This window comes from Salvia hispanica, chromosome 2 (assembly GCF_029641045.1).
Source record: "Salvia hispanica isolate PSC_SH4W2 chromosome 2, Shi_PSC_v1, whole genome shotgun sequence".
In the NCBI taxonomy this organism is placed as follows: Eukaryota; Viridiplantae; Streptophyta; class Magnoliopsida; order Lamiales; family Lamiaceae; genus Salvia; species Salvia hispanica.
In genome coordinates this window covers 36549922-36574576 of record NC_142693.1, presented here as the reverse complement: position 1 = coordinate 36574576, position 24655 = coordinate 36549922, and the positions used below count along the sequence as shown (strand labels likewise).

Here is a 24655-nt window from a genome sequence, read left to right as displayed (position 1 = left end):
CTATTTATATAATAAGATGGGTCACAAGGCTTTTGCCTTGGTGTGTGTGTATGCCACTGCCATTGGAGTTCCTTCATGGTAGGATGGCTTTATGCGTCTGTTCTTTTATGTGCACTACATGCGGACAAGCCAAACTGCCAATCGAATACCGATGTGACCCGGTGTGGAGGTCTCGTGATACCCGCAAATCGCCCGCACCACCGCATGGCGCATGCGCACAACATGCGCACCAACCTGGCCAAACCGCTCAAGGGACTACCGAGGCACCTTCGTGCGGTTTCGGTATACCGTCAACTTGCCCGTAACAACGAGTGACCATGCGTACAACATGCACACATACCTGGCCGAACCGTCCGAGGGTCTACCGATGCAGCTCGTGTTGCGGTCTCGAGATACCAACAAGCCATACTGTCCGAGGGTCTACCGAAGGGACTCGGGGTTGCGGTCTCGAGACCAGCGGCTTGCCCGCAACACCGCGTGGCCCACCCCCACCACAGTGGGCCACTCTTATATATATTTTAACCAAGTTTTCCGAACTGAGAAGTATAACTTTGGGTTTAAGAACGATAAATTTCATATAGAGGTCAGGGCACGAAATGCACAAATCTCTTACAACGGCCACACTTCCCCTTCCCCCGACTTCTTAGGGTACTCTTTCCTCTTGGAGATTTTATCCCAATGGGTTTTGCCCCAAGAGGTTTTAACGAGGCCCGCCCTCTACCGTTTGAGGGTTCAGTTTTGTGGTTTCGGGGGTAGACCCGGACTACCCCCACATAGGTATGCCTATGTTCCCCTTGTAAACCTCTACTTGGCAAGGACGATTGTCTAAGCCCTAGGCTCTCTAGGTGTTTTACAATAGTTTGGTTCATCATGTAACCGGCTTGATAAAAGCCCTTGGGTATGCCCAAGTTCAGTTGTATTGTGTTGATCCCACCCGGCTCGCTAGCTTGTCTAGTTGGCTGTACCCCTCGGGTATACCCGAGCTATGATTGTATCTCGTTTTGTTTTAGTGAATTTATTTAAACACCAAAAAAAAAAATTAGGCGTGAAAATAATGCAAGAGAAAGTTTCTATTTTTTCAAGGAATCTCATGTCCACAAGATTCTTTTAAGAGGAGAGATCATATTAGATGTTGATAAAGAAATGTGATCGTAGCCCATAGGTATGTAACTACTTTCTATACATAACTGCCATAGTGCTTCGCAAAAACCGAAGCAATAAAAGATCCGACCTTCACTAAATAGTACTCTCTCCGTCCCGCTCAAGATGTCACGTTTTCATTTTTAGTTTGTCCCAACTAAGATGACACATTTCCTTTTTTGGTAACTTTCTCTCTCCAATTAATACACTCAACCACGTTTTCTCACTCCTATTAAAATATTCATCTTTCTTTATCTCTCTACTTTAATACTCACACCCACCTTCTCTCTCTCCAATTAAACACTTTAACCAATAACTCATAAAATCTCGTGTCGGCTAAGCAATGTGTCATCTTAGCCGGGACGGAGGGAGTAACTTAAATACCAAATGCATGACTTAATCCAGATAAATCACATTATCATGTTGTAATATACTACCTCTGTTCCATAGTAATAAAGTCATTTTGTTGCCCGCAGGGGCTTAGCGCAGTTGGTTCCGGGGGAGCAGATATTGCTACAAGGAGCTAGGTTCGAATCCCACTACTGGCGTGTGGGAGCTTCCATCTCTCAGGCACAAGTGTGAGGCCTTGGAAGATGGGCTCCTGTCAGGACAGTGGGTTGAAGGCCTCCTCTCTAACGGGCCGTTGTGTACCATGATTGAACCCCCTCACAAACTGTCGGGCCGGGGTGTGTGGGCGGCCAGGGTGACCGCATCACCTTTTTGCTACAAAGTCATTTTGCCATTTTGATGCGTTCCATAGTAATATAGTCATTTCCCCTTTTTAGTAAAAGTTAACACACTTTTCCACGCTTACTTTAGTCTCTCTTAATTTATTCTCTCTTCATCTCTCTACATTTTCCATTTTTCATTTTACTCTCCATTTGCTTAACTCACCTAACACAATTTTTATTAATCTTCGTGCCGAAAAAAAACGCCTCAATTACTATGGAACAGAGGGAGTAGCTACTGACGTATCTTAATAAATCAATCATTTCTGTGAGAAAATTATAGCTCATGATACCACTGACTAGCCCAAGTCGTAGGCCCATTTTATTTGTGCAGCCCAATCTCACAAAACCCAAAGCTGATCCCCAATTAAAGGCCTAAACTATGTAACCAGTTCGACACCTGACTCATGAGTTATGAACCCACGTCAATTGAGGGTTCTTTTCTTTTCAAGTATATATCTTGTTGTTGAAAATAATGTATTTGCACGTTGTCTTTTGCAGTATTCAGATCTCAATAATAAAGTATGGATCAACCTACACTACAAGAAAGAATACATAAACGGATGGATTTATTCTTCATCTCATGTTCTTGATAAAAGATATTTTGCCTCCATGTCCCTTATTTTTCTAAAGGATGTGCTTGATAAGATATGTTTAATCTTGACCTAATATATAACTACTCGATTATTATAATTACGGGCATGTCTAGGCCCGCGCATGAACTTATAATAAATGCCTAATTTTGATTACTCTTCCGAAGATATATTTTTTGTAATTCATGGCTTTGGTCATACAAAGCGGGCCTAAATTAAAATCATATAAAGCCTTTAGTAATATAGCTTAATAAGTACTAGTAAACACTTTTCGAACTAAGTAAATAGCTAGTGGGTTGTAAGCAACGTTTAATATATTAGACCAATTTTTATTAATTACTAGTCCTACTGCTATAAATTGATTAATTAGCCTGTCAAATTGACTCGAAAGTTCGAAAATGATATCGAATTACAATTTGAAAGTTCATGCCATTGAAATTTAATAATGTCAGTATATTTATTTTGGGGCGGATCTAACATAAGGACAAATTTGGAGTGTGTGAGTTGACCAAATAGTAGAATGGTAATGTCTAAGATCAAATTAAAGGTCTCAATTTCAAATCTACCGTGATACAATTGTTAAATTTATATTCATTTATCCATTAAAAAAAAAAGACACACTTGCCCTCCAATTTCCCCACATGTAGTACTAACTTATTAGTGTAAAGATTACTATTTAATTTGTTTAAAATTTCTATCTCCGCTGAAAATATTTAAAATTCTTCTTTATAAATTCTTGGCTCCACCACCCTGTAAGTATAAATTGATTAAGTTATATTTTGGTACTATTTTATCTAGCAAATCGAACACCACATTAGGTTACGCATACCATTAATATATCTAGGTTATGCCACTCACCGAATGCGTATTTCGTACGCATTCACGAAAAGGGTGTTACCCAAAGAATTTTTTAATTATAAAAATAGGTCTGATATTGAGAACATCTTTTCTGTTTGATCCTAAATCAAGAAAAAAGCTGAAATTCAATAGATGAGTACCGTTACGTACAGTATGCTAAGCAATTAAACGCGATAAAATCGGCATATTTGATGTGCAGTGGGAGGGAGTTGATGAGAGATGTATTTTTGGAGTTGTGAGTCTTTACTGGATCGATTAGTGGATACCTTGATTTGGAGTAGATTGAATAGTGGATCGATTAGTGGTCTAATTACTGGGCTGGTGAGATACTTTAATTTTTTTCTATGTTTGAGTTTGGGTCCTTTTATAATTGGATAAGGATATAATGAAATGTGGTCACTTTTTCAGAACACTGAGTAAATTAGTAGTATAAACTTTCAAAACTTCCAAACTTTAATGCCCCATGCATGAAATCGCCTCGATCTCATTAAATAAGACTAATAAATAGGTCTTTGAATTGGATTCTATGTGTTGTGTACATTTACATTATCAGTTTGTTGAATGGTCTCTTTCTTGTAACTATATATCCATACCTAATTAATATAATTGACATTTCAAAGTAGAGTTCTCCATCAACATTATATTCCACTTTTATCAGTATGTTTTGTTAAGGTTCTGTACTAGTGTTATTTTTTGTAACACTTCAAAATGATATTTCAATTCCAAATTAGGACATAGATGGTAATTTTATTTGCAAGTTAACTCTATAGCATATATATTGTTATTTAAGATGAAAATTAATTTTATTTAATAATTAACATTAATTATATGTCAGTTTTCCAACATTAAATATAAAGTTAGAAGTTTCATTACGAACGTCACCAAACTCATTCATAAAGGTATTGATACCTTAATTGCTTTTAATGTTTGATCAATCAAATTCACATTTAAATTAAGAGAACCAACTTTTGGTGGTTAACCTATATTTTTATTAATGCTTTTAAAAATACCTATATTTCTATTAATAATAATCACAAAAAACAGTGCAAGATCAGACCGTGGTGAGATGGCTTAAGATGTAAAATCCAAATATACATTTAGTTGACATATTTGCATTTTTTTTATAATTATAAATACATTATCAATATTAGTAATTTGTAAAAAAAAGTTCTCACTTTTTCCATCGTTAATTTTTTTTTCCGGACATCATAATTGTCATTTATTGAGCTCATAATAAACCATGTTTTATAGGAGTAGTACATAAATATACAACACCTAGCTAATCAATATTTGTTGCAAGGTTTGAAGGTTTAATTGGATGAGAATATTAAAACTCTTTTCCATCCCATATTACATATATATAGCTCAAACTCTTGATAATGTATACAATAAGAAAACTGAGTACAGCACACATATTCCTAATGGCAGCGTCGAAGCCCTCAAGGCGGAAGCCCTTCACCTTTCCCGCTATAATTTTCTTGGCAACACTCATCACATTCAACATCCAATACCTAATCCAGCTGCATCAAGATGTCCAGAATGCCGTAAACCACCCTACACCAACCACGAGCCTCAATTGGTTCGAGTTCGTAGCACGAGAGCTGGGACACGAGGCCATCAACGTTGCATTGGTCAACATGGACGATGAAACGACGCTGCCAGACAAGATCCCCACAAAAGGGAAGATTGTCAAGGTGGATTTCGACCGCGTGGATGAGGCAGTGCAGTGGTCCCACTTGTATCCGGAGTGGATCGATGAGACCAATGCAAAGTGCCCGAATGTTCCCATGCCCATGTTCGAAAACTACGAGCAACTCGACGTGGTGGTGGCTAGGGTTCCTTCGGATGAATTTGGTTTGAAGGATGTTTTTCGGTTGCAAGTGAATTTGGTGGTTGCTAACTTGTTAGTGAGATGTGGGAGAGTCCAAAGTGGGGTTATTAGTAGACCAATATTTGCTGTGTTTATAGGGGCAAGTGGGCCCATGTCGGAGATCTTTCGATGTGATGATCTTGTGTTGCACGATGCTGATTCTTGGATTCACAGACCTGAGTTGACAAGGATCAGACAGAATGTACTCATGCCTGTCGGAAGTTGCCAACTCAACCCTCCTTTACCACATATTGGTAAGCTTTACCATAAAATAATGTTCATATTTCTTCCATTTCAACAAAGCTATGTGACCAAATTTTGTACAAACAAAAATTAGTTTATTTGAAAAAAAAAATTATTTATGCATTTAATTAGAGTATATAGATGCATATATAGTACATGGAAAGTGCATAATATTGTGGTCATATATTTATGATTTGTGTATAATTTTTTTACATTTTTGGAACCGTAAATGTAATTAGTGCATACTTTAATTCAAATTTTAAAAACAATAGAAAGGAAATTCAAATATAAAAATAAAAAATGAGGTTAAAGGCTAATATGTCTTTTTAACTTGTCCACTTACTACATTTATTATTTTAATATATAATTAATACATCAAATTATTAATATAACCTTATTTTGGTTGTACAAAATTTGGTTGTTTATCATCACTCCATTTCTTTCCAATTTGGTCTGTTTACATTTGCTTTATCCATTTTTGGTTCCACTAACTAATTATACTTACGCTCTATTATAAATTAATACTGTATATAAAAATGGGATACTCATTCCACTAACTTTTTTCACCATCTTTCCTTCACATTTTTAAAAACTCGCACCGAGTCAACGTAGGACTTTAAAGCATGGGCGGAAGTGGAGCATTTCTTATTTGGCATGAGATTTTTTGCAGTGTTTTTGTGTGAGTTAGTTAGAAAAAAGGTAAAATAAGAGTGATGAAATGTAGAGAAGCTGATGGTTCTATTTTAAGAAATGTATCATTTTAAATGAGACAACCTAAAAAGAAAAAGAGTTTCATTTTGAATGAGACATAAGAAAAGATGGATCATGACAAACTTTTTCTTAAAGTCAGAACACAAAACTATATCAGTTTGCAAATACGTTGATTCATTAATTAATATCAGTTTCCAACTCAATATCAATAACTAATAGTATGTTTTGTGATGTGAGCTACTATTAATGTTATCATATACTACCTGTCCCTGAAAATTTGATACATTTTACCATTTCGGTCCGTCCCTGAAAATTTGATACACTTCACTTTTACCATTTTTGGTAGTGGACCCCATATTCCACTAACTCATTCCTACTCACCTTTTATTATAACACTAATACTTAAAAGTAGGACCCACATCCCACCAACTTTTTCAACTCACTTTCCATTACATTTCTTAAAACCCGTGTCGGGTCAAAATGTAGCAAATTTTGGGGGACGGAGGTAGTAACATGTGATTTTCGGTTATCAAAATTCTCATTTAAAAAAAATTCTCACTACAACCACTCCCTATGTAATTTTTTGACTTGTACTTGTACTATCTTTAGGTAAAGAATTATGGATTGAGAGAGAGGATGAGAGGTTGAAGCAACCAAGAGAGGCTTATGCTACCATAGTCCACTCGAAAGAAACCTACGTGTGTGGAGCAATAGCTCTAGCAAGAAGCATCATCAAACTAAACACAACCAAAGACCTCATCTTGCTAGCCGACGATCACATCTCTCCCAAATCCATCAACGGCCTCCAATCCGCCGGGTGGAAGATAAAGCGGATCCAACGCATACGAAACCCTCACTCGAAGAAAATATCGTACAACGAGTGGAACTACAGCAAGCTCCGCCTCTGGCAGCTAACAGACTACGACAAGATCATCTTCATCGACTCAGACTTCATCGTCACAAAAAGCCTCGACGAGTTCTTCAAATACCCGGGCATCTCCGCCCGGGGAAACAACAAAGACCGGTTCAACTCGGGGTTGATGCTCCTAGAGCCATCGATGTGCACTTTTAGGAGCTTAATGGAGAAGAGATGGGTGGTGAGATCGTACAACGGCGGCGATCAAGGCTTCCTCAATGAGATGTTCCCATGGTGGCATCGCCTCCCTAACAAGATAAACTATCTCACCTACTTTGATCCGAATAATGGCGAGGAAGATAGGAAGCATGTAGTTCCGAGTGATGTGTATGCGATTCACTACCTCGGGTGGAAGCCGTGGTGGTGCTACAGAGACTACGACTGCAATTGGGATGGCCCCAAAAATCAAAAATTTGCGAGTGACTACGCAAACAACATTTGGTGGGATGTTTATGATAAGGCTTCTGATGATATGAAGGAAAACTGTTTTTTGACACCCCTCATGCGTACTAGGTTTTGGGAAACTAGAAACAAAGCCAAGGAAGCTAACTTGTCGGATGGACATTGGAGGATCAAAATTACAGATCCAAGGTTGAATAATGGATTGTGATGGAAATGTAATTAGGCCGGTGACAAAAAATTTGGATTCATATTTTTAATTAAACATCTGGTCTTTTGGATTCATATTTTTCGGTAGTTTGGTTTGTTGTTAAGATTCATTTTTCATAAAAACTAGTAATAGTAGATTTTTTATAGTTTTTGGTTCGTTGTTAAGATTCATTTTTCATAACCTATGTTCTCTAGTAAAATCCTAGATATTAGTGTGGTATTGTTCGTTCCAACATTTCTCAAACTGTGTTATACAACAAATTGTGAGTAGTTCGTTTTTAATTTTTAGGTTGCTGAGCAAAGCTCTCTCTACCAAATTATATTTAACAAGTCATTATTATTAACTCTCTATTTGTTATACTTATTATTCAATTATTATCCTTAACAACAGTTTTAATTAGTTGAGAAGGATTAACGTGCATTTTAGGCTCTTATTTTCGAATCTTTGTCATCTGATGTTGACCTGGTTATATCGTACTCCCTCCGTCTCAAGGAAGATGACCCATTCCTTGAGTAGCACGATATTTTATGTAGCTTTATTTTGTGTGTTGAATGGAAAGAGTAAAACATGAGAGAGAGAATAAAATAGAGATAAAAAAGATGTTTTCAATTTTTGTAATGAGTCTTGGTTGAGACAATCCAAAAAAAAGGCTTTAATGGGACGAAGGGAATAGTAGTTATTTAATTAGAGCATTTATAATAGAGCCCCAACACCAGCAGGTGCGTGCACCTAATTTTGGGGATCTATTACAAGAGGGGAAAGGAGAGGCAGCCCGGTGGAAACCGCTGCATGGGCAGCGGCCGCTTACGGTGGGATTTCCAACCTTATGTGGCCGGTTCCTGCCAGGCGGACTTCAATATTTTTTAAAATAAATTTATTCAATTTATAAATATCCTCAATTTTAACATTATAATTTAAATCTATTTATTTTGGAATTTTATTTTATTTGTTAATTCAAAAACATGTAAAAGAGGTAAAAATTTTATGAAAGACAGTTTATATTTTTTCAAGGAAATTTCATGTTCACAAGATTTTTTTAAGAAGAGAGATCATATTATATGTTGATAAAGAAATGCGATCATAGGTATGGAACTACTTTCTATATATACAAATAGCTGCCATAGTGCTTCTCAAAATCGAAGCAACATGATAGTACTAAATACGAACTTAAATACCAAATGCATGACTTAATTAACTCAGATAAATCCCATTATCTTGTTCTAGACTTCTAGCATAGTATCTTAGTAAATCAATCATTTTTCGTAGGAAACATTATAGCTCATGATAACACTAACTAGCCCAAGTCGTAGGCCGATTTTATTTGTGCAGCCCAATCTCACAAACCCAAAGCCTGAACCAATCTTCGCACTCTAATTAAAGGCCTAAACTATGTAACCGATCATGACTTATGAACCCACGTCAATTGAATTTGAGGGTTCTTTTCTTTACAAGTATCTTCTTTTTAACACCTTGCTGTTGAAAACAATGTATTTGCACGTTGTCTTTTGTAGTGAATTTTTTAACACCTTGCTGTTGAAAACAATGTATTTGCACGTTGTCTTTTGTAGTATTCAGATCTCTATAATAAAGTATGGATCAACCTACAAGAAAGAATATATAAATGGATGAATTTATTCTTCATCTCATGTTCTTGATAAAAGATATGTTAAGCTGTATTAATATTCACCCAAGGAGAGTGATCAATTGCTAACTAATTAGCAATCACAAATTAAGATCAAATCTTAGCTATTAAATTAGGAGGTATAATATCGCATCAATTATATTTTAAATTAAAAAACTATTAAATAAACTTAAAGGGTATTAATGTCAGTTGTCTCTCATCAAAATCATCTCAAGACTTTAAATTTACTTATCTCTCTCGGTTTAAATTATTTTTCGCAAAATAAATACCAATTAAAGATAATTTTATAAGGATTCCAACAAGATCTCAATTGCATATGTTCCGACGATGTTCGGGTGATGAAATTTGATAAATTATATTTCAATTTTCGTACATGTTGATAAGCAGATTTTATCAACAAATACAAAAAAAATCTCAATATAGTGTATGCAAAATCTCAATATAATGTAGATAAAATATCAATAAAACTGTGTTGATATTTTCTTATGCTTGTGTAGATATTCTCATGTAGTATTGTTGATATTTGTAATACACTATGTTGATATAATAAATCACCCACGAAAATTATCATACGATAACATAATGACGATATTACTCTTTTGTTGATATTTTGTCTACTATTTATTAAAATTTGTGAGTTTTAATCTCATTTACTCATTTTAAAATCCAAGAACGTAGATTTAGTCTTAATTTTGGATTATGGTATAACAAGAATTAAAAGAACCCATTAACCTAATATATAACTACTCGATTATTATAATTTATAATTACGGGCATGTCTAGGCCCGCACATGAACTTATAATAAATGCCTAATTTTGATTACTCTTCCGAAGATATATTTTTTGTAATTCATGGCTTTGGTCATACAAAGCGGGCCTACATTAAAATCATATAAAGCCTTTAGTAATATAGCTTAATAAGTATCGTGATATAATAAACACTCATCGAACTAAGTAAATAGTGGTAAGGATCTCCTCATCCACTTTTCCTCCTCCATTCCTCATCCACTAATATAAAATTGACACATGGATCCATTTTCATATATAAAAAAATGCCTACTAAAAGCTTGCTCCATTCCTCATCCGCTATGGATCAAACAAAAAGATGTCATCAATCAACAAACTCAAACCATACACAAGTTGAAGCAGTACAGCTACGCTATATGCATTTGATCTGAAGAAATGAAAGCATTCTCTAAACTAACATCACGTTGCCGAATTAGAAACAACCTCAGTCTCAAAGGCGCATATATTTATTCTCGTGCAACAACAATAATCAGAAATCAATAAAGCAAATACAAATGCACAACCATTCAGACGATGATACAAAGCCAAAATTAACAAAAAAATAGCAGATTCCTTACACATATATATAAATGCCTACTAACAGCCTGCTCCATTTCTAGATTACCCACGAAGCAGCAACCGCAAGATTTCAAATATACTCCAACTAAGCAGCAAAAATAATGAAATCATGAAATTACCATAAAAATTTAAAAATAGTTCATAGCAAAATAATTGAGTTCATCAATCTTTTTCCAGTTCAAGCTCAAACACAATTGATCTTAGTGCATGAAAATTTCAAAAATAGCAAAACAATAATCCAGATAATTTGCTCTTCTTCATTGCAAGCAAGCTTGCATCTCTTTCTACACCAAATTTATGATGTATTTTGAGGATCAAAAGCAGTGTACGTTAAGTCCCGGTAGTCATCATTGATGAGCACAATCCCTTCAGATTTCCGCGTAGAAGAAGCATGTTCCACACCACTCTTTATTGCTTTTGGTTTCCGTTTTTTACTGATAGCTTGTTCCAAAGCATTCTTTGGTCTATTACATGTTTTGTATGTAACCCTTCCTTTAGGTTTCAAGCCTTTAATTTGATTTTCATCGCAGTCACCTTCGGTTGCAACATCTCCAACCTTCTTTGCCTCAACAGCAACACTTTTTCCCTTCTCTACCATTCCATCAATGCCGTTTCCCATCTTCAAGAGACATTTCATGGCATAAACATAACTATCTTCACTCTCGGCTGCCTTGCCTGTCAATTGTATGAATGAATTACACAACTCTTTATATCGCTGTCTCTTTCGGGTTTTTTCATCAACAACGACAGCTCCTTCCTTGCAAACTCTTGTCATCCCGCTCTTAGCATGTTTGGTCCATCGCTTTAAGATATATTCATCGGGTATTCGATTGACATTCATTAATGTAAAGACTTTTAAACTATGTGAGCATAAAATACCCGAGAATTCAAACTTTCTACAGCTGCAAGAAATGGAACCTTCTATGGTATCATATGTGACAATATGTTCATAAGCCCGATCAAGAGGTCTAACCTTATATATTCTTGAACTTCCAAGTTGACTCTCACTCTCGATCTTTCTTTCGAATGCCTTCCTCAACTCCTCGTTAAATAATGCAAATATCTTGTGTGTATATATGGCAGCTCTAACGAAAAAGTCATGACAGGAGAACTTTGAGCATTTTTGAAATCTTCTGCAGCTTCTTTCTCGCGCCGATCATCTATCAACCTTTGAAAATGATGGAACACCTCAACAATGTTGTTTTTGTAATTTACATAATGTTTAATCTTCGAGGTCCTCTTAGTTCTTAAATAATTCTTCAAATCAATATGAGTGAAACCAAGATGTTGAATTCCACCAGATTCTTTTGCCATTACGTCCAAAATTTTCTTTGGAGGCAACCCGCAACTTTGAGCAACATCAACTTGAGTTTGTTGAACATTAAACATTTTCCGGAAACATCTAAACTTGTAAGGTTGTTCTGGATCACACAAATCATGATTGTGTTCTTCAACAAATTTCACAATATGACACTTTCCACTGTTTCTACAGTTGATTTTCAACATAGCTCTACATCCGCACCTAATTTCAGGACGAGGTCTCTTCACTGTAACAGCTCGACGATCTGTTCCTCTAAAACCTTCTTTGCAACAACAAAAACTTATGTCCAAAAGCTTGCCTGTAATTGGATCCCTATGAGCAGATTTTTTTCGAGTTCCAAATCCTGTTGCTTTAGCATATTTCATATAAAAATCATATGCCTCAACTTCTGTTTCAAACTCCATTCCTATCTTAGGAATAAAGTCTTGTGATATAGTATCATCCATACCTGTAGATAAACAATAACAACATCAACTTTTTTAGTACTCCATATTAACGTGAAATCAAAAAACACATCTGTAGATACACATCTGAAAAAAATGAAAAGAACACATCTGTAGATATACATCTGTAACGTGAAATCAGAAAAAAAAAATGTTCTTACGTAACTCATTTAACGTGAAATCAGAAAAAAAAAATGAAAAGTTTTTACCTTTTTTGGATGCTTCTAAACAATTAGTTGTGAATGCTTTTTATTGAATGGTATATTGCGAGCTTCAATGGAGAAGCTTCAATGGAGAATGGGAGAAATACTTCCCGTTAGTAATAAAGTAGAGAGGCACTGATTTTAAAAATGGAAGATGGAAGGATTGTTTTGATTTGGCGCTGATTTAGTTCGGCGCATTCATGAATTAGATTTGATTAGGCATTTTTTTATATATAAAAATGGATCCATCTGTCAATTTTATATTAGTAGATGAGAAATGAAGAAGGAAAAGTGGATAAAGAGATCCTTTAAACAACATCGTACTATATTAGACCACTTTTTAAATACTGGGTCCCACTATAAATTGATTAATTAGCCTGTCAAATTGACTCAAAAGTTCGAAAATGATATCGAATTACTACAATTTAAAAGTTCATACTAGTGGAATTTAATAACGTGAGTATATTTATTTTGGGTTTGATCTAGCATATAACTAGAAGGACATATTTATATTGCGTGAGTTTGGCAAGTAGTAGAGTGGTAATGTATGAGACCAAATAAAAGGTTCTAAATTCATATTTATCGAGACACGATCATTGACTTTATATTTATTATCCATTAAAAAAAGACACGCTAGCCCCTCCAATTCCCCCAAATGTAGTACTCCCTCCGTCCCGCTTTAGCAGTTTCATTGACTTTTCTGCCTTGTTTTTGTAAAAATGATAAAAAAATAGTTAAAGTGAAGAAATGGTAAATTAAGAGAGAGAATAATATAGAGAAGAGTCTTATCTACATTATTGTCTCACTTATTTTACCATTTCACCACTTTAACTATTTTTTATCATTTTTACAAAAAGAGAGCAGAAAAGTCAATGGGACTGCTAAAGCGGAACGAGGGAGTAATATATTAGTGTAAAATTTATTTGTTTAAAATTTCATCTCCTCTGAAACTTTTTAAAATTCTTCTATATAAATTCTTGGCTTTGCCTCTCCGTATGTATAAATTGATTAGGTTAATTAGAATTTGAGTTGAAACACGTCACTTTCAAATGTGTAGTTTTAATAAGACCCATAACGTATATTAATGTGCTATATGAAAACACTTTTTGAATATAAATTATGTAAATATCATTAGAGACATATTTTAAATCTTGGCGCCATGTTGCTTTTACTGTAGAAACTCAAGTAGCATGACCCAGGACAAATATTCAAGTCACATAAACCTACCCAATTAATGATGGTCACTCATGAATTTATGTCACAATACTATATAATAAGATTGAATGGATAATAAGAATATAAGATTCAATAAATGATGGCACACGCTTTCTCTCTTGGTTGAGCGGCACGCACAGTTTGATTTTAACCATCCCAATTCTAAGAATTCATAAATTTCTTCAAGATCAACTTTCTCTACTTTTGAGATTATTGCTTATGCTTCTTCTTTTTTTTTCTACCAAAACTAATGTAGGACTTTTTCATAGGTTGAGATCCGTCAAACAAGGCAAATATATGTACGATTGCGACATGTATGTTTAATTGTCTTACACAAACAAATACTATGTGCATATCTAAAATAGTATTATTAAATAATTCGCGATTGTCATACATTGAAATGAGTCAAAGTTCTAATCCGAACTCATAACTCAATGTCATATTTTATGGAGTATATCATTAGATGTAAATAAATATTTAAGTCAATTAAAATTTTGGTATTCCATTCCTCTCATTTGGTATTCCTTGTGCTTATTAAAAAAAAAGCATCCAAACATTCATTCCATTCTGCCATATTCTGCTCCATTATATCCTCGAATTTAGTTTAATCTAATATCCATTAATTTTTGTTAACACGGTAAAACTGACCAACGTGATGCCATCCACTCGGATAAAATTTTGAACAAGGAGGCCATGACGATCAACTGATGGATATACAAAGTTTTAGGACTCCGTCAAAAAAAATCTAGTAGAAGTAAGATTCATTGCAATGAGAATGTAATATTATGATTTTTACTCAAATACTAGTAAAAGAAAAGTATATGTGGGTAGTTTATGTTGGACCCCAAGCCCGGTTAATATAATTTGACTGGATCGTACGAGTAATGAAATATTTAATACTCCCTCCGTCCACGAATAGGAGTCTCATTTCTTATCGGTGCGGGTTTTAAGAAATGTTAAGAAAAGTGAGTGGAATAGGGGTCTCACTTGTATATATTAGTTTTAAATGATATGTGAGTGGAATGGGTTGGTGGAATGTGGGGCCTCTTTACCATTTATGGTAATTATGAACCGGGACTCCTATTCGCGGACGGACTAAAATGGAAAAACGGGACTCCTATTCGTGGACGGAGGGAGTATTTAAAAAACTAAATATAACATAGAATCCATTTATGTTTTAAGATAATTGTGGTATACCCAATTTTTCTAAAAATCGATTCTTGATGAGTAAAAAATATTACTAGAATAAAGTATGTCACAATAATATGAAGTTTTAGATTAATTAACATTAACAACTAATTAATTCGATTAAAAAAATAGTCTAAATTAAATTTGTATTTATGAGGTTAAATTATTTTATATATGCAAGCTGCTGCTTCCACCGCCTGCTCATCAGACTTGGTGGTTGGTAGAACCTAGTTCTATCAAATTAGAGCACGAACATTTGAAGTGAGAAGAAGAACGAGATAAACCCTAGTTGAGGTGTTATGAAGCGATTTCCGCTAGAACCAAGAATGAGAATAATTTATTTATTATTTTTCAATGAATGAAAATATTATAGAATTCTACTCCTAAAACATATCTTACTAAACAAGTAAAATAAATAAATAAAAAAATTATAAAAGATATGCAAAATCAAATCAAATACTATTAAAAGATAAAGAGGTTTGGATGCAATATTGTGCATTTAGATGCTTGAGGGCTCTATCAGTGGTGTTTAGGACTAGATAATAAAAAAACAAGCAGTAAAAGTTAGATTAAAGCCTGCATTAATAGGAGGGTAATAGTATTGAATTGAAATTTGTAAATACACAAAATTTAGCGGGTGAATTAACCAAATCCAATTTGCTATTACCAGGTAAAAGACGCGCGATCCACACGCGCTCTGATTAGTCAAAAACGCCTCTCTAACTTGGGTATCTCCCTCTCTCCCAAATCAACAATAAACTACCTTTCTCTCTCTCTAAAAACCAGCTATCAGATCATCGCGAAACACGAAGCAAAAGCAAAATCAAAATCAGAAAACAAACTCGAAGCTCGAAACACAAATACCTGACACAGAATAATTCATCACCGGAAGGGATAGGGTTTCAAATCCTCCCCCAATAATACTTTCATTTCCCTCAATCTCCCAATTCCAACGGGAGATTGGTTTCCCCTTCCGATCACAATTCCTTACAGAGAGCACCTTTGGCTTTCCGGAGAATATCATTCTCACTCTTCTCGCCTTCCCGGGAATTTCCAGGTTCGTTTTCCCGTCACGTCATTCAGGAAATATCTCATTTCTGCACCCGAATTTTCGTTATGGAATTTCTTGGTCATTTCTTTGCAGGGAATCCGTGGCGATTGAATCATTTTTATCCGGAACCATTGGTTTCTTTTGTCTTGGTTGATGAATAGAGGGGAAAATTCATGCATAATTTGAAGGGAAGTTTATTAATATACATACGGGCGGAGGAAATGCTTTTTAATTCTGAATTTATTAATTGTATTTTATAGTTCTTCGTGTTTAAAAACACTGATAGTTGGGGTGAAATTGTGAGTTTCTGGGGCTTGATCTGCGTTGGGTGTGTATTGGCTGATTCATGGAATCAGATGATTCGCTCCAATCCATGAGCCATGTCCAATGTTGTGACTGTGGTTGCAGCTGTTCTATGACGGACACGGCCTTATCTGAGATGTGTCTACGCCCTGTCAAGCATAAATACGATGACGTCGAGGAAGGAAACAAATTTACTGCCCCGGGACTTGTTGTGCCGCAAAATGCCCGTGTGGAGGTCGAAAATGAATGTATGGCACTGCGTGAAACAGTCGGCAGTCAACAGCAGACTATCCAGGATCTCCTTATCGAATTAGACGAGGAGAGAAATGCATCTTCTTCAGCTGCAAACGAGGCCATGTCTATGATTCTGAGGCTGCAGAGGGAGAAGGCAGAGGTTCATATGGAGGCAAGGCAGTTTAAGAGGTTCGCGGAGGAGAAAATGGCTCATGATCAGCAAGTGGCATTGGCATTGGACGATTTGTTGTATAAGAGGGAACAGGCCGTGCATTCACTTACCTGTGAGATTCAGGCCTACAAACACAGGATGTTGAGTTTTGGGCTCACGGAGTCTGAAGCCGATGGAGAAAAGGTTGTGGGCCAAAACACGAGCATGACTGAGAACCTAGAGGGACAATATGAGTTTCCTGGATACGATATTTACCCACCTCTCAAGTGCAATGTAAATGAATCCCAAGCTTATCCAAATGGTGATGATGAAAGTGCTGACATTGAGAAATATCCCTTTGGGGAAACTCCACACTCTCGGTATGAGCTGAGGGATTTCGAGTACAGGCTCAATGAATATGAGCGAAGTCCTACTAGAACCATCGAGCCTGATAGGGAATACTCTGGCACAAAAAATATGCTTGAAAAGGTTATTGTTGGTCAATCTCCAAGACGGCCTAATCATCTTAGGAAGTTATCTACTGATAGCTCATATTCACAATTTGGAATGGTGAAAGAAATGAGTCCAGATTTTGCGCCAGATTCCCCAAAATATGGCGGCAGTTTTAGGAAGACGACTTTTTCCCATTTGGATTTGAATCCTAATTACAGAAAAGTGGATAGTGCATCTGAAGCTGGAGATGACATAAGTGACAGAGTTTACACAATAGATTCCATCCATCAACGGTCTGCAGTTAATGGTGTCATGGATCATAAGGGTTCTGATGGATCCGTATATGAGGACTATTCAAAAAGTTCCCAGGGTTCACTAGACCACTCTGATGTTATGGACCTAGAGATGCAGAAACTGTATGCAAGGCTTCAGGCTCTTGAAGCTGATAGAGAATCAATGAGGCAGGCTCTTATCTCTGTTGGAACTGATAAAGCACAAATGATTTTGTTGAAAGAGATAGCTGAGAACTTGTGCAAAGAAATGACACCAGCAAAAGCAATGCCTATCCAGAAGAAGCCAGTAACTAAGGGTTTAAGCTCCGTTTCCTTATTGAAGGTAATGATAGTGGTAAATGCTGATTTTTTTTTCCAAATTCCAGTTGCATCTACACATGAAAGAGACACATTGCCCTTTTTTCTGCTTTATCTGCAATTACACTCTTCTTATCAAAGATACGGTAGTATTTGGAAAAACTTGATTAATATGTGTGGTTATGCAAGCCTCACAACCTTTAGCAGTTAGCACTGTACAAGCACAAGTTGTGTTTCAGACAAAAGAAAGTGCAGCCAAATACCTCTATTTATTAATGGGGAAAGCCTCACTTCATGATTACAAAAACAGTGTAGATTCTAAGCATCTTTTCGTAGATAGGATATCTACCATTAAGATCTATGTGGTTTGGATTGTTATGGACTTCTTCCAACTTTTATCCTTACATTATGTCTGCTCACACTTGGGATCATCTTCTGGCTGTTTAGCAAATAGAGCCATTGTTTGTAATAAGATCCTGTAAATTACTTCCGTCTGAAGTTTTTTATTTTCATGCAACACTGGTCACATGTGGGAGCTGTTTGTTAAAACTCTAATTGCAGGACATTAGTAAATCTTGTAATTACCATTTCTTCATGAATACTGACTATGTATTTCTCTTTGTTCAGTGGGTCATATTATGGAGAAGGAATGCACGCAGAAGCAGGTAACATACAATACCATGAAAATGTCTAATTAAGTTGTGGATATTATTGGACATCAGAAATTTTGCTCTCTACTCTTTTTCTGCTGGTTTACTTGATAGAGCATCCTTAGCCCATTGGTATTATCTAGTCTTTAGCTAAGGTCTGTTTTTGGATGGATGTCTTAGTTATGTCTGCTAATACTTGTTAAAATAGCTTAATATTTCCAAATAAGAATGCATAATAGCACCTATCCTCTGAATTAATGCAGTTAGACATTGTATGATTTAACCATTATTCGCTCATTTTTCTTATTTCTGAGTGTCTCAGGTACACGTTCGGGATGTCTGCCAAGAATGAAGGTTTGCTAATGCTTTTAGACAAAGGTCCTCGTATCGGACAACGAAGGGTTGTGTCAACAGTAAACCTGCGAAACTAAGACTGACTGGTCTTTGTTCCATCCCCGAAGCCTCTGTTATCATCACTACTGTTTGGATGCTGAGTGGTTTTGAGCTTTTCTGGTGTTTGGATTGTGAGTGAAGGTTTTTTCTTTGCTAATTTGTTGCTAAGGGGATTGGTAATACTGGCACGTCGTCGTGCAGTTTCGCATCACTTCAATTTGTGGCATAGCATACATCAAATTTGTCGATATAGGAGTTGTATTCTTTGTGGTTGATCAGCCAATTTCGCTTGTGCTTCTCTTTTTCTGTTTCCTTTACTTCTCACTATAATGTTGATCTGTTATTTTTCTTGTACCCCAATCGTCACATAAGCCCAGTCTTCTTGGGACGCAAATGACAACCTCTGCCGTCACCTTAATCAAGTTTTGATGCTGAAACCCTAAACCCTTCCATTGCAACTTGCAAGACCCTTTCTCGTAAATTGTGGATAAAATAAAATAGAGTGAGAGAACTAAATACTGTGAGTAAAGAAATCATCTTTTTCCTTAATAAATTACATTTTTTGACTAATGTGCTTCATAAAAATAAAATGTTAAAAGTGACTATCTTCTTCATTACACAAGCTAATTTGCCTAATGGTTGTGATTTAATAAATTAATAAAATTTAAATTAAAAAGTATAGGAGTAATTAATTTTGGTTTTTTCTTTGAATCGAATAACCCTTTTATGTAGTTGTAAAAGGGTTCGTGGCTTGTCTCTCCTCTTGCCTTCATCCCAGCATACAGTCTCCGGCGGCTTAAACAGCCGCCGACCTCGCCGTTGTTAAAAATGCTGAGCTCCAAAAATTTATGGGTCAAGGCTAGATCGAAGAAATCGAAAAAATCGCGCGTAACCCATTCCAAGAGGCCGAACTCAGCCACAAAGAAACAAAAACTTGAATTCAAAAAGCAAGCTACAGGCGTGGCACCGCCGCCGCATTCATTAACGGAAGAGGAAGAATTCGAGCAAACTGAAGAAGGTAAATTCAGCTTGAAAAACTCGGCTCAATCCCACTCTCACGGCGTCCAACCGTTGGGCAATCTCTACTTCAGCTCTTCGCCCACCAATTCTAGGAACTCGGGCCTCGGCAATCTCCAAATCCTCACAGATGAGCTCCTTCTCGAGATTCTTGCATTTCTCAGCGGGACCCAATTGGGGGTTTTATCAACTGTGAGCAAATCTTTCTATGTTTTCTGCAATCAAGAGCCTCTTTGGAGGAATCTCGTACTGGATACTTATCAAAATGGGTTCTTGTATAAAGGGACTTGGAAAAACACTTTTGTTAGTTCTTATAAAAGCTCGTTCAAGATTGTTAGCAGTGGGGTTAGAGTTAGGGATTTTTATTCTGATTACTTGTTTCAGAGCTGGCTCTGTGCTAATCTTGAGATGAAACCTGAGTGGGTTGAGAGGGATAACATAGTGAGGAGAAGGGGAATTTCTGTTGATGAGTTTATACTGAGCTTTGAGGAGCCGAATAAGCCAGTGTTGTTGGAAGGATGTCTGGAGAAATGGCCTGCAATTGAGAAATGGGACAGGGAGTATCTGGTTGAAGTTTGTGGTGATGAACAGTTCTCGGTTGGGCCGGTGCAGATGAAGCTCGGGGACTACTTTAGGTACTCAGATCAAGTGAAGGAGGAGCGGCCGTTGTATCTTTTTGACCCTAAGTTTGCTGAGAAAGTTCCTCAGTTGGGGATGGATTATGGGGTACCTGAGTATTTCAGTGAGGATCTTTTTAGTGTTTTGGGAAGTGAGAGGCCGGACTATAGATGGATTATTATTGGGCCGGCAGGGTCTGGATCGTCTTTCCACATTGATCCTAACTCGACCTCTGCTTGGAATGCTGTGGTGAGAGGTTCCAAGAAGTGGGTGCTGTTTCCTCCTGATGTGGTGCCGCCTGGGGTGCATCCGAGCCCAGATGGTGCAGAGGTTGCTTGTCCCGTTTCCATAATTGAGTGGTTTATGAACTTCTACTGTGCCACGAAAAGTTGGGAGAAGAGGCCCATTGAATGCGTTTGTAAAGCAGGGGAAGTCATATTTGTGCCTAATGGATGGTGGCATCTGGTTATTAACCTCGAAGATTCTGTTGCCATCACGCAAAATTTTGCTAGCAGGTATACACACTTTTCTCTCCATCATGTTACCTTTGTTTTTGTTGCTACACCATATATTCATTGATGCTCAATTCATGATTCAATCAGTCTTCCTTGGTGATTAAGTGCTACTTATTACAAGTAGTTATTAGTTGATGGCTTGACAATGTGATGATTTTTCGGTTATGGACTTTCACATGCTGTCATCTTCCTGTATGAGTCTTATAAGAGTATCCTTAAAATCTTTATGTTGCAAGTTCAACTCAACATCCTATACTTTCTTTTAGAGGGCACTGACATGAAGTTATTTAGAGGTATTATATTCATTGAAACAAATGCAAAACTTGTGCATCCACAATTACTTATCTAATTTTGATGGCTGTTTAAGCAAATAATGAATATAGGAAGTTAGTGATGAAAATTTGGATTCATGGATGGTTAGCAACCCTTTTTTGGTGTTGGAAATTCAAGTTAGTGAGGGAGACAGAATATACTGTTAAGAAACATGTTGGGCTGCTATAACAAGACCAGAAATTCCAGCATCATCTTGGTTATGCTGCAATAAGTTAAGATTGTTTTCATATTGCAGGAGGAATTTGTTGAACGTTTTGGATTTTCTAAAGAGGCCTAATGCGAGCAGTCTTGTGTCGGGAACGAGAGATAGAGTCAATCTTCATGACAAATTTAGGAATGCTATCGATGCAGCTCTACCCGGAACGATAGACGAGCTGAAAGTGAAAGCAGAGGAGAAAGAAAAGCAGGCCAAGAAGCTTTCTTTCTGGGAGACTGTTACTGATTCCAAGGTGGGTGCCTTCAAGTTTTCCTTTTAGTTTTAGGTCTCACACACCACTCACATTCTATGTAGAACAAGTTCATTTGTTTTCTTGCAACTACAGACGTGCAACATTAGAGTTGAGAGATTTAAACAATCATTTCATCTATCATTATTAGTCTTTACTCCATCACATTCATTATTTATTCTTTTCTTTTTGTCACTAATTTTTGTTGCAATATCTGTTACTTTTTGTATTAAGGACAAATGAAATGAAAAACTAACAATAGCAATAGGTGTGTTTTTTTGGTCAATGGCACTAATACGACCAGTTATTTCGAACCTCTTTTGACTAACAAATTGGTGCTAGTCAAATTTTACCATCAAGATAATACGACAGCTCTTTTATAATAGGAGTATAGTATATTATATTTTTCTTTATATGGCACGAATTAATTTCTATTACACTCTTTTTTCAAAAGCACTTGGTGAGGCTTCAAATTCCCTTCTTTTGTTCAAAATATTATAATGATTGATGTATCACACAGCAGCAGTTTTAATATTATAATAAAATTAAAAAAAAGGTACCCATTTAGCTTAATTAATTATAAGAAAATAGCGTATATATTCACTAACTTAGTATGTATATATACTCATAAAAGTTAGTAATATTAAGTGAAGTTCGAAATATACTCCTAATACGAATAGAGTAATAAGTAAACATTAAATGAAACTCATTGCCAATCCAGATCTCCTGATTCTTCTTCCATAATTCACTGGGGAGAAACGACCTTCTCCAGTTCTCCTTTCATATTCTCCCAATCTCCCTCATTCGTTTAGGCAAGTGTCGCTCTGTCGCCATTTGCCGAAGATGGTGGCATCGCCATTTGTGTACCTTGGGATGGGATGTAAGGGTAGGTAATATAGTTTACTACTGTATTACATGTTTTAAATTGATAAAATTTTGTCTTTCACAATTGAGCTTGGCCAAAAATTGTTTTGCAGTTCAATTTATATATTGGAACTACGAAAACCTAGCTTATCAGAAACATGTTGGGGTCATCACATTCATTATATACATCATTACTCTTACCAATACACCGGATCTATAATAAAAGCACAATTTATACATATTAGTGTCGTGTTTGATATGATGCATTAAAATATTTATAATTAATATATAATCTATTGTTGGGTAGACAATATATATTAGGGGAGTGTTATCTTGCTAATTCATAACTTAATTGCTAACTACAACTAAATAATAGTCATTAGATATTCAAATTAAGGGCTTAGATCATCAACCCAGAAATGTCAATACAATTAACAAAAAACGTCAATAAGGCCATAGGATTAATTCCAAAAAATATCAATAGGGGTATTAATGTCAATGAACTACAAAATTAGTTATAACTAACTTTTAAAAGAAATCCCAAAACTTTAAATTCATATAACATATATCAAATTAAAGATAATTTCCATAAGGATTACAACGATATCCTACATGCATATGTTCTGACGTCAAAATTTGAAACAAAATTCGAAAATTTTTAATTTTTTCGTACAACAGAAATGTCAACATACTATATAAAATATGTCAATATAATATATGTAGAATGTCAATATAAGCCATGGGTTAACATTCTTAAAGCATTGTGTTGACATTCTCAAAGCATTGTGTTGATATTTTCGAAACACTATATTGACATTTTCATCCAAAATCATAATTTGGAGTTTTTTTTTATCTTTTTTTTTTATTTTATTAATAAAAATGAAAATTACACGCGGCAAATTGTAGACCACACATTTTCTAAAATCCTATGGCCTTAAATTAGTTGTAGTTAGCAATTAAATGATGAGTTAGCAAGTGATCACTCCCCATATATATTAAATGTTAAACTATATATAATTAATAATCGTAAACATAGTAAAAAAATCACTAAATTTTAGTATATGGAGTAATATTTCTGAATTATTATAAAAATGTGTTTTAAGTATATAATTCTGTCACAGCCTCATTGGGAATGAATAAATAGAATTTATTAGTATTAGTTTGGGAACACGCTGTGCATATTCAATTATTGATGCCATAACCATTCTTAGAAAATCACTCTAAGTGGAGAACATTATATCATCTACATATACTAAAATAAATTAATTATGTTTGGTTGCGTAAGAAGCCACCATCGGGCTTGTGATAGCTAATCATATTTGTTTAAATTCAGCCCTCATTCCATCTCTCTCTAATATTATGACAATTGTGTGGCCACAATTATACGTAATTCAAGTACGTCCATTTTGTTTGTTTGGATGCATGACAATTTTCACGCCAAAGTCCATACTCTCTTTCACATCGCAAAACCCAATTTTCAAAATAGCTACCAGACATTTTCCTACTTTTTAATTGCTCTTGTCCTCTTCATCTTTTTTAATTTTTTTCATTACTGCATATATATGTGTATTGTAAAAAGGACAGCATAATATATAATTGTATATATGTTTTTTGTGTTTATATATATGTTATTTTTTTTCGATTTAATTGAACTATCGTGCTTTGTCCCAGTGATATAAGGATAGTGGGTTTCTATTGTGGGAAAACTGATAAAATGTACTCCAGATATGAAATGATCTTCTTTCAATTAAATAAACAAGTTAGTTATCAATATGTCTATGCGTTGCATGTCATTGATTGGATGAAATTACTACTAAGTATGATTGGTGAATGTTTACACTTTTGTAAAAATAAATTATAGCATCGTGGATATATGTGTCATTGGTTCAGGAATAGGGTACCCATACAAAAAAGTTTCATCCTACAATAAAGTAATCATTTCGGTAGTTGAAGTCTTGAAGATAAATAGTTTAATTTTCTACTAATACCAA

General features: G+C 35.6%; 3 protein-coding genes and 1 pseudogene across 3 annotated transcripts; 3 read left to right on the top strand and 1 right to left on the bottom strand.

The window, feature by feature from the left end:
* Positions 1-4725: 4725 nt before the first annotated feature.
* Positions 4726-7814, top strand: LOC125215431 (putative UDP-glucuronate:xylan alpha-glucuronosyltransferase 4). The gene is made up of 2 exons (XM_048116883.2): positions 4726-5443; positions 6753-7814. Exons 1-2 carry the CDS (start codon positions 4741-4743, stop codon positions 7667-7669), a joined length of 1620 nt encoding a protein of 539 aa, XP_047972840.2. The 5' UTR covers positions 4726-4740; the 3' UTR covers positions 7670-7814.
* A 3157-nt stretch (positions 7815-10971) lies between these two features.
* On the bottom strand, positions 10972-12443 carry LOC148932294 (protein FAR1-RELATED SEQUENCE 1-like; annotated as a pseudogene).
* Positions 12444-15776: 3333 nt separating this feature from the next.
* On the top strand, positions 15777-19169 carry LOC125201770 (myosin-binding protein 7-like). The gene is made up of 4 exons (XM_048100014.2): positions 15777-16103; positions 16191-17853; positions 18456-18493; positions 18801-19169. The coding sequence occupies exons 2-4, from the start codon at positions 16444-16446 to the stop codon at positions 18907-18909; spliced, it is 1557 nt and encodes a 518-aa protein (XP_047955971.1). The 5' UTR covers positions 15777-16103; positions 16191-16443; the 3' UTR covers positions 18910-19169.
* A 430-nt stretch (positions 19170-19599) lies between these two features.
* On the top strand, positions 19600-21965 carry LOC125202269 (transferring glycosyl group transferase). The gene is made up of 2 exons (XM_048100639.2): positions 19600-21021; positions 21590-21965. The coding sequence occupies exons 1-2, from the start codon at positions 19700-19702 to the stop codon at positions 21828-21830; spliced, it is 1563 nt and encodes a 520-aa protein (XP_047956596.1). The 5' UTR covers positions 19600-19699; the 3' UTR covers positions 21831-21965.
* Positions 21966-24655: the final 2690 nt, after the last annotated feature.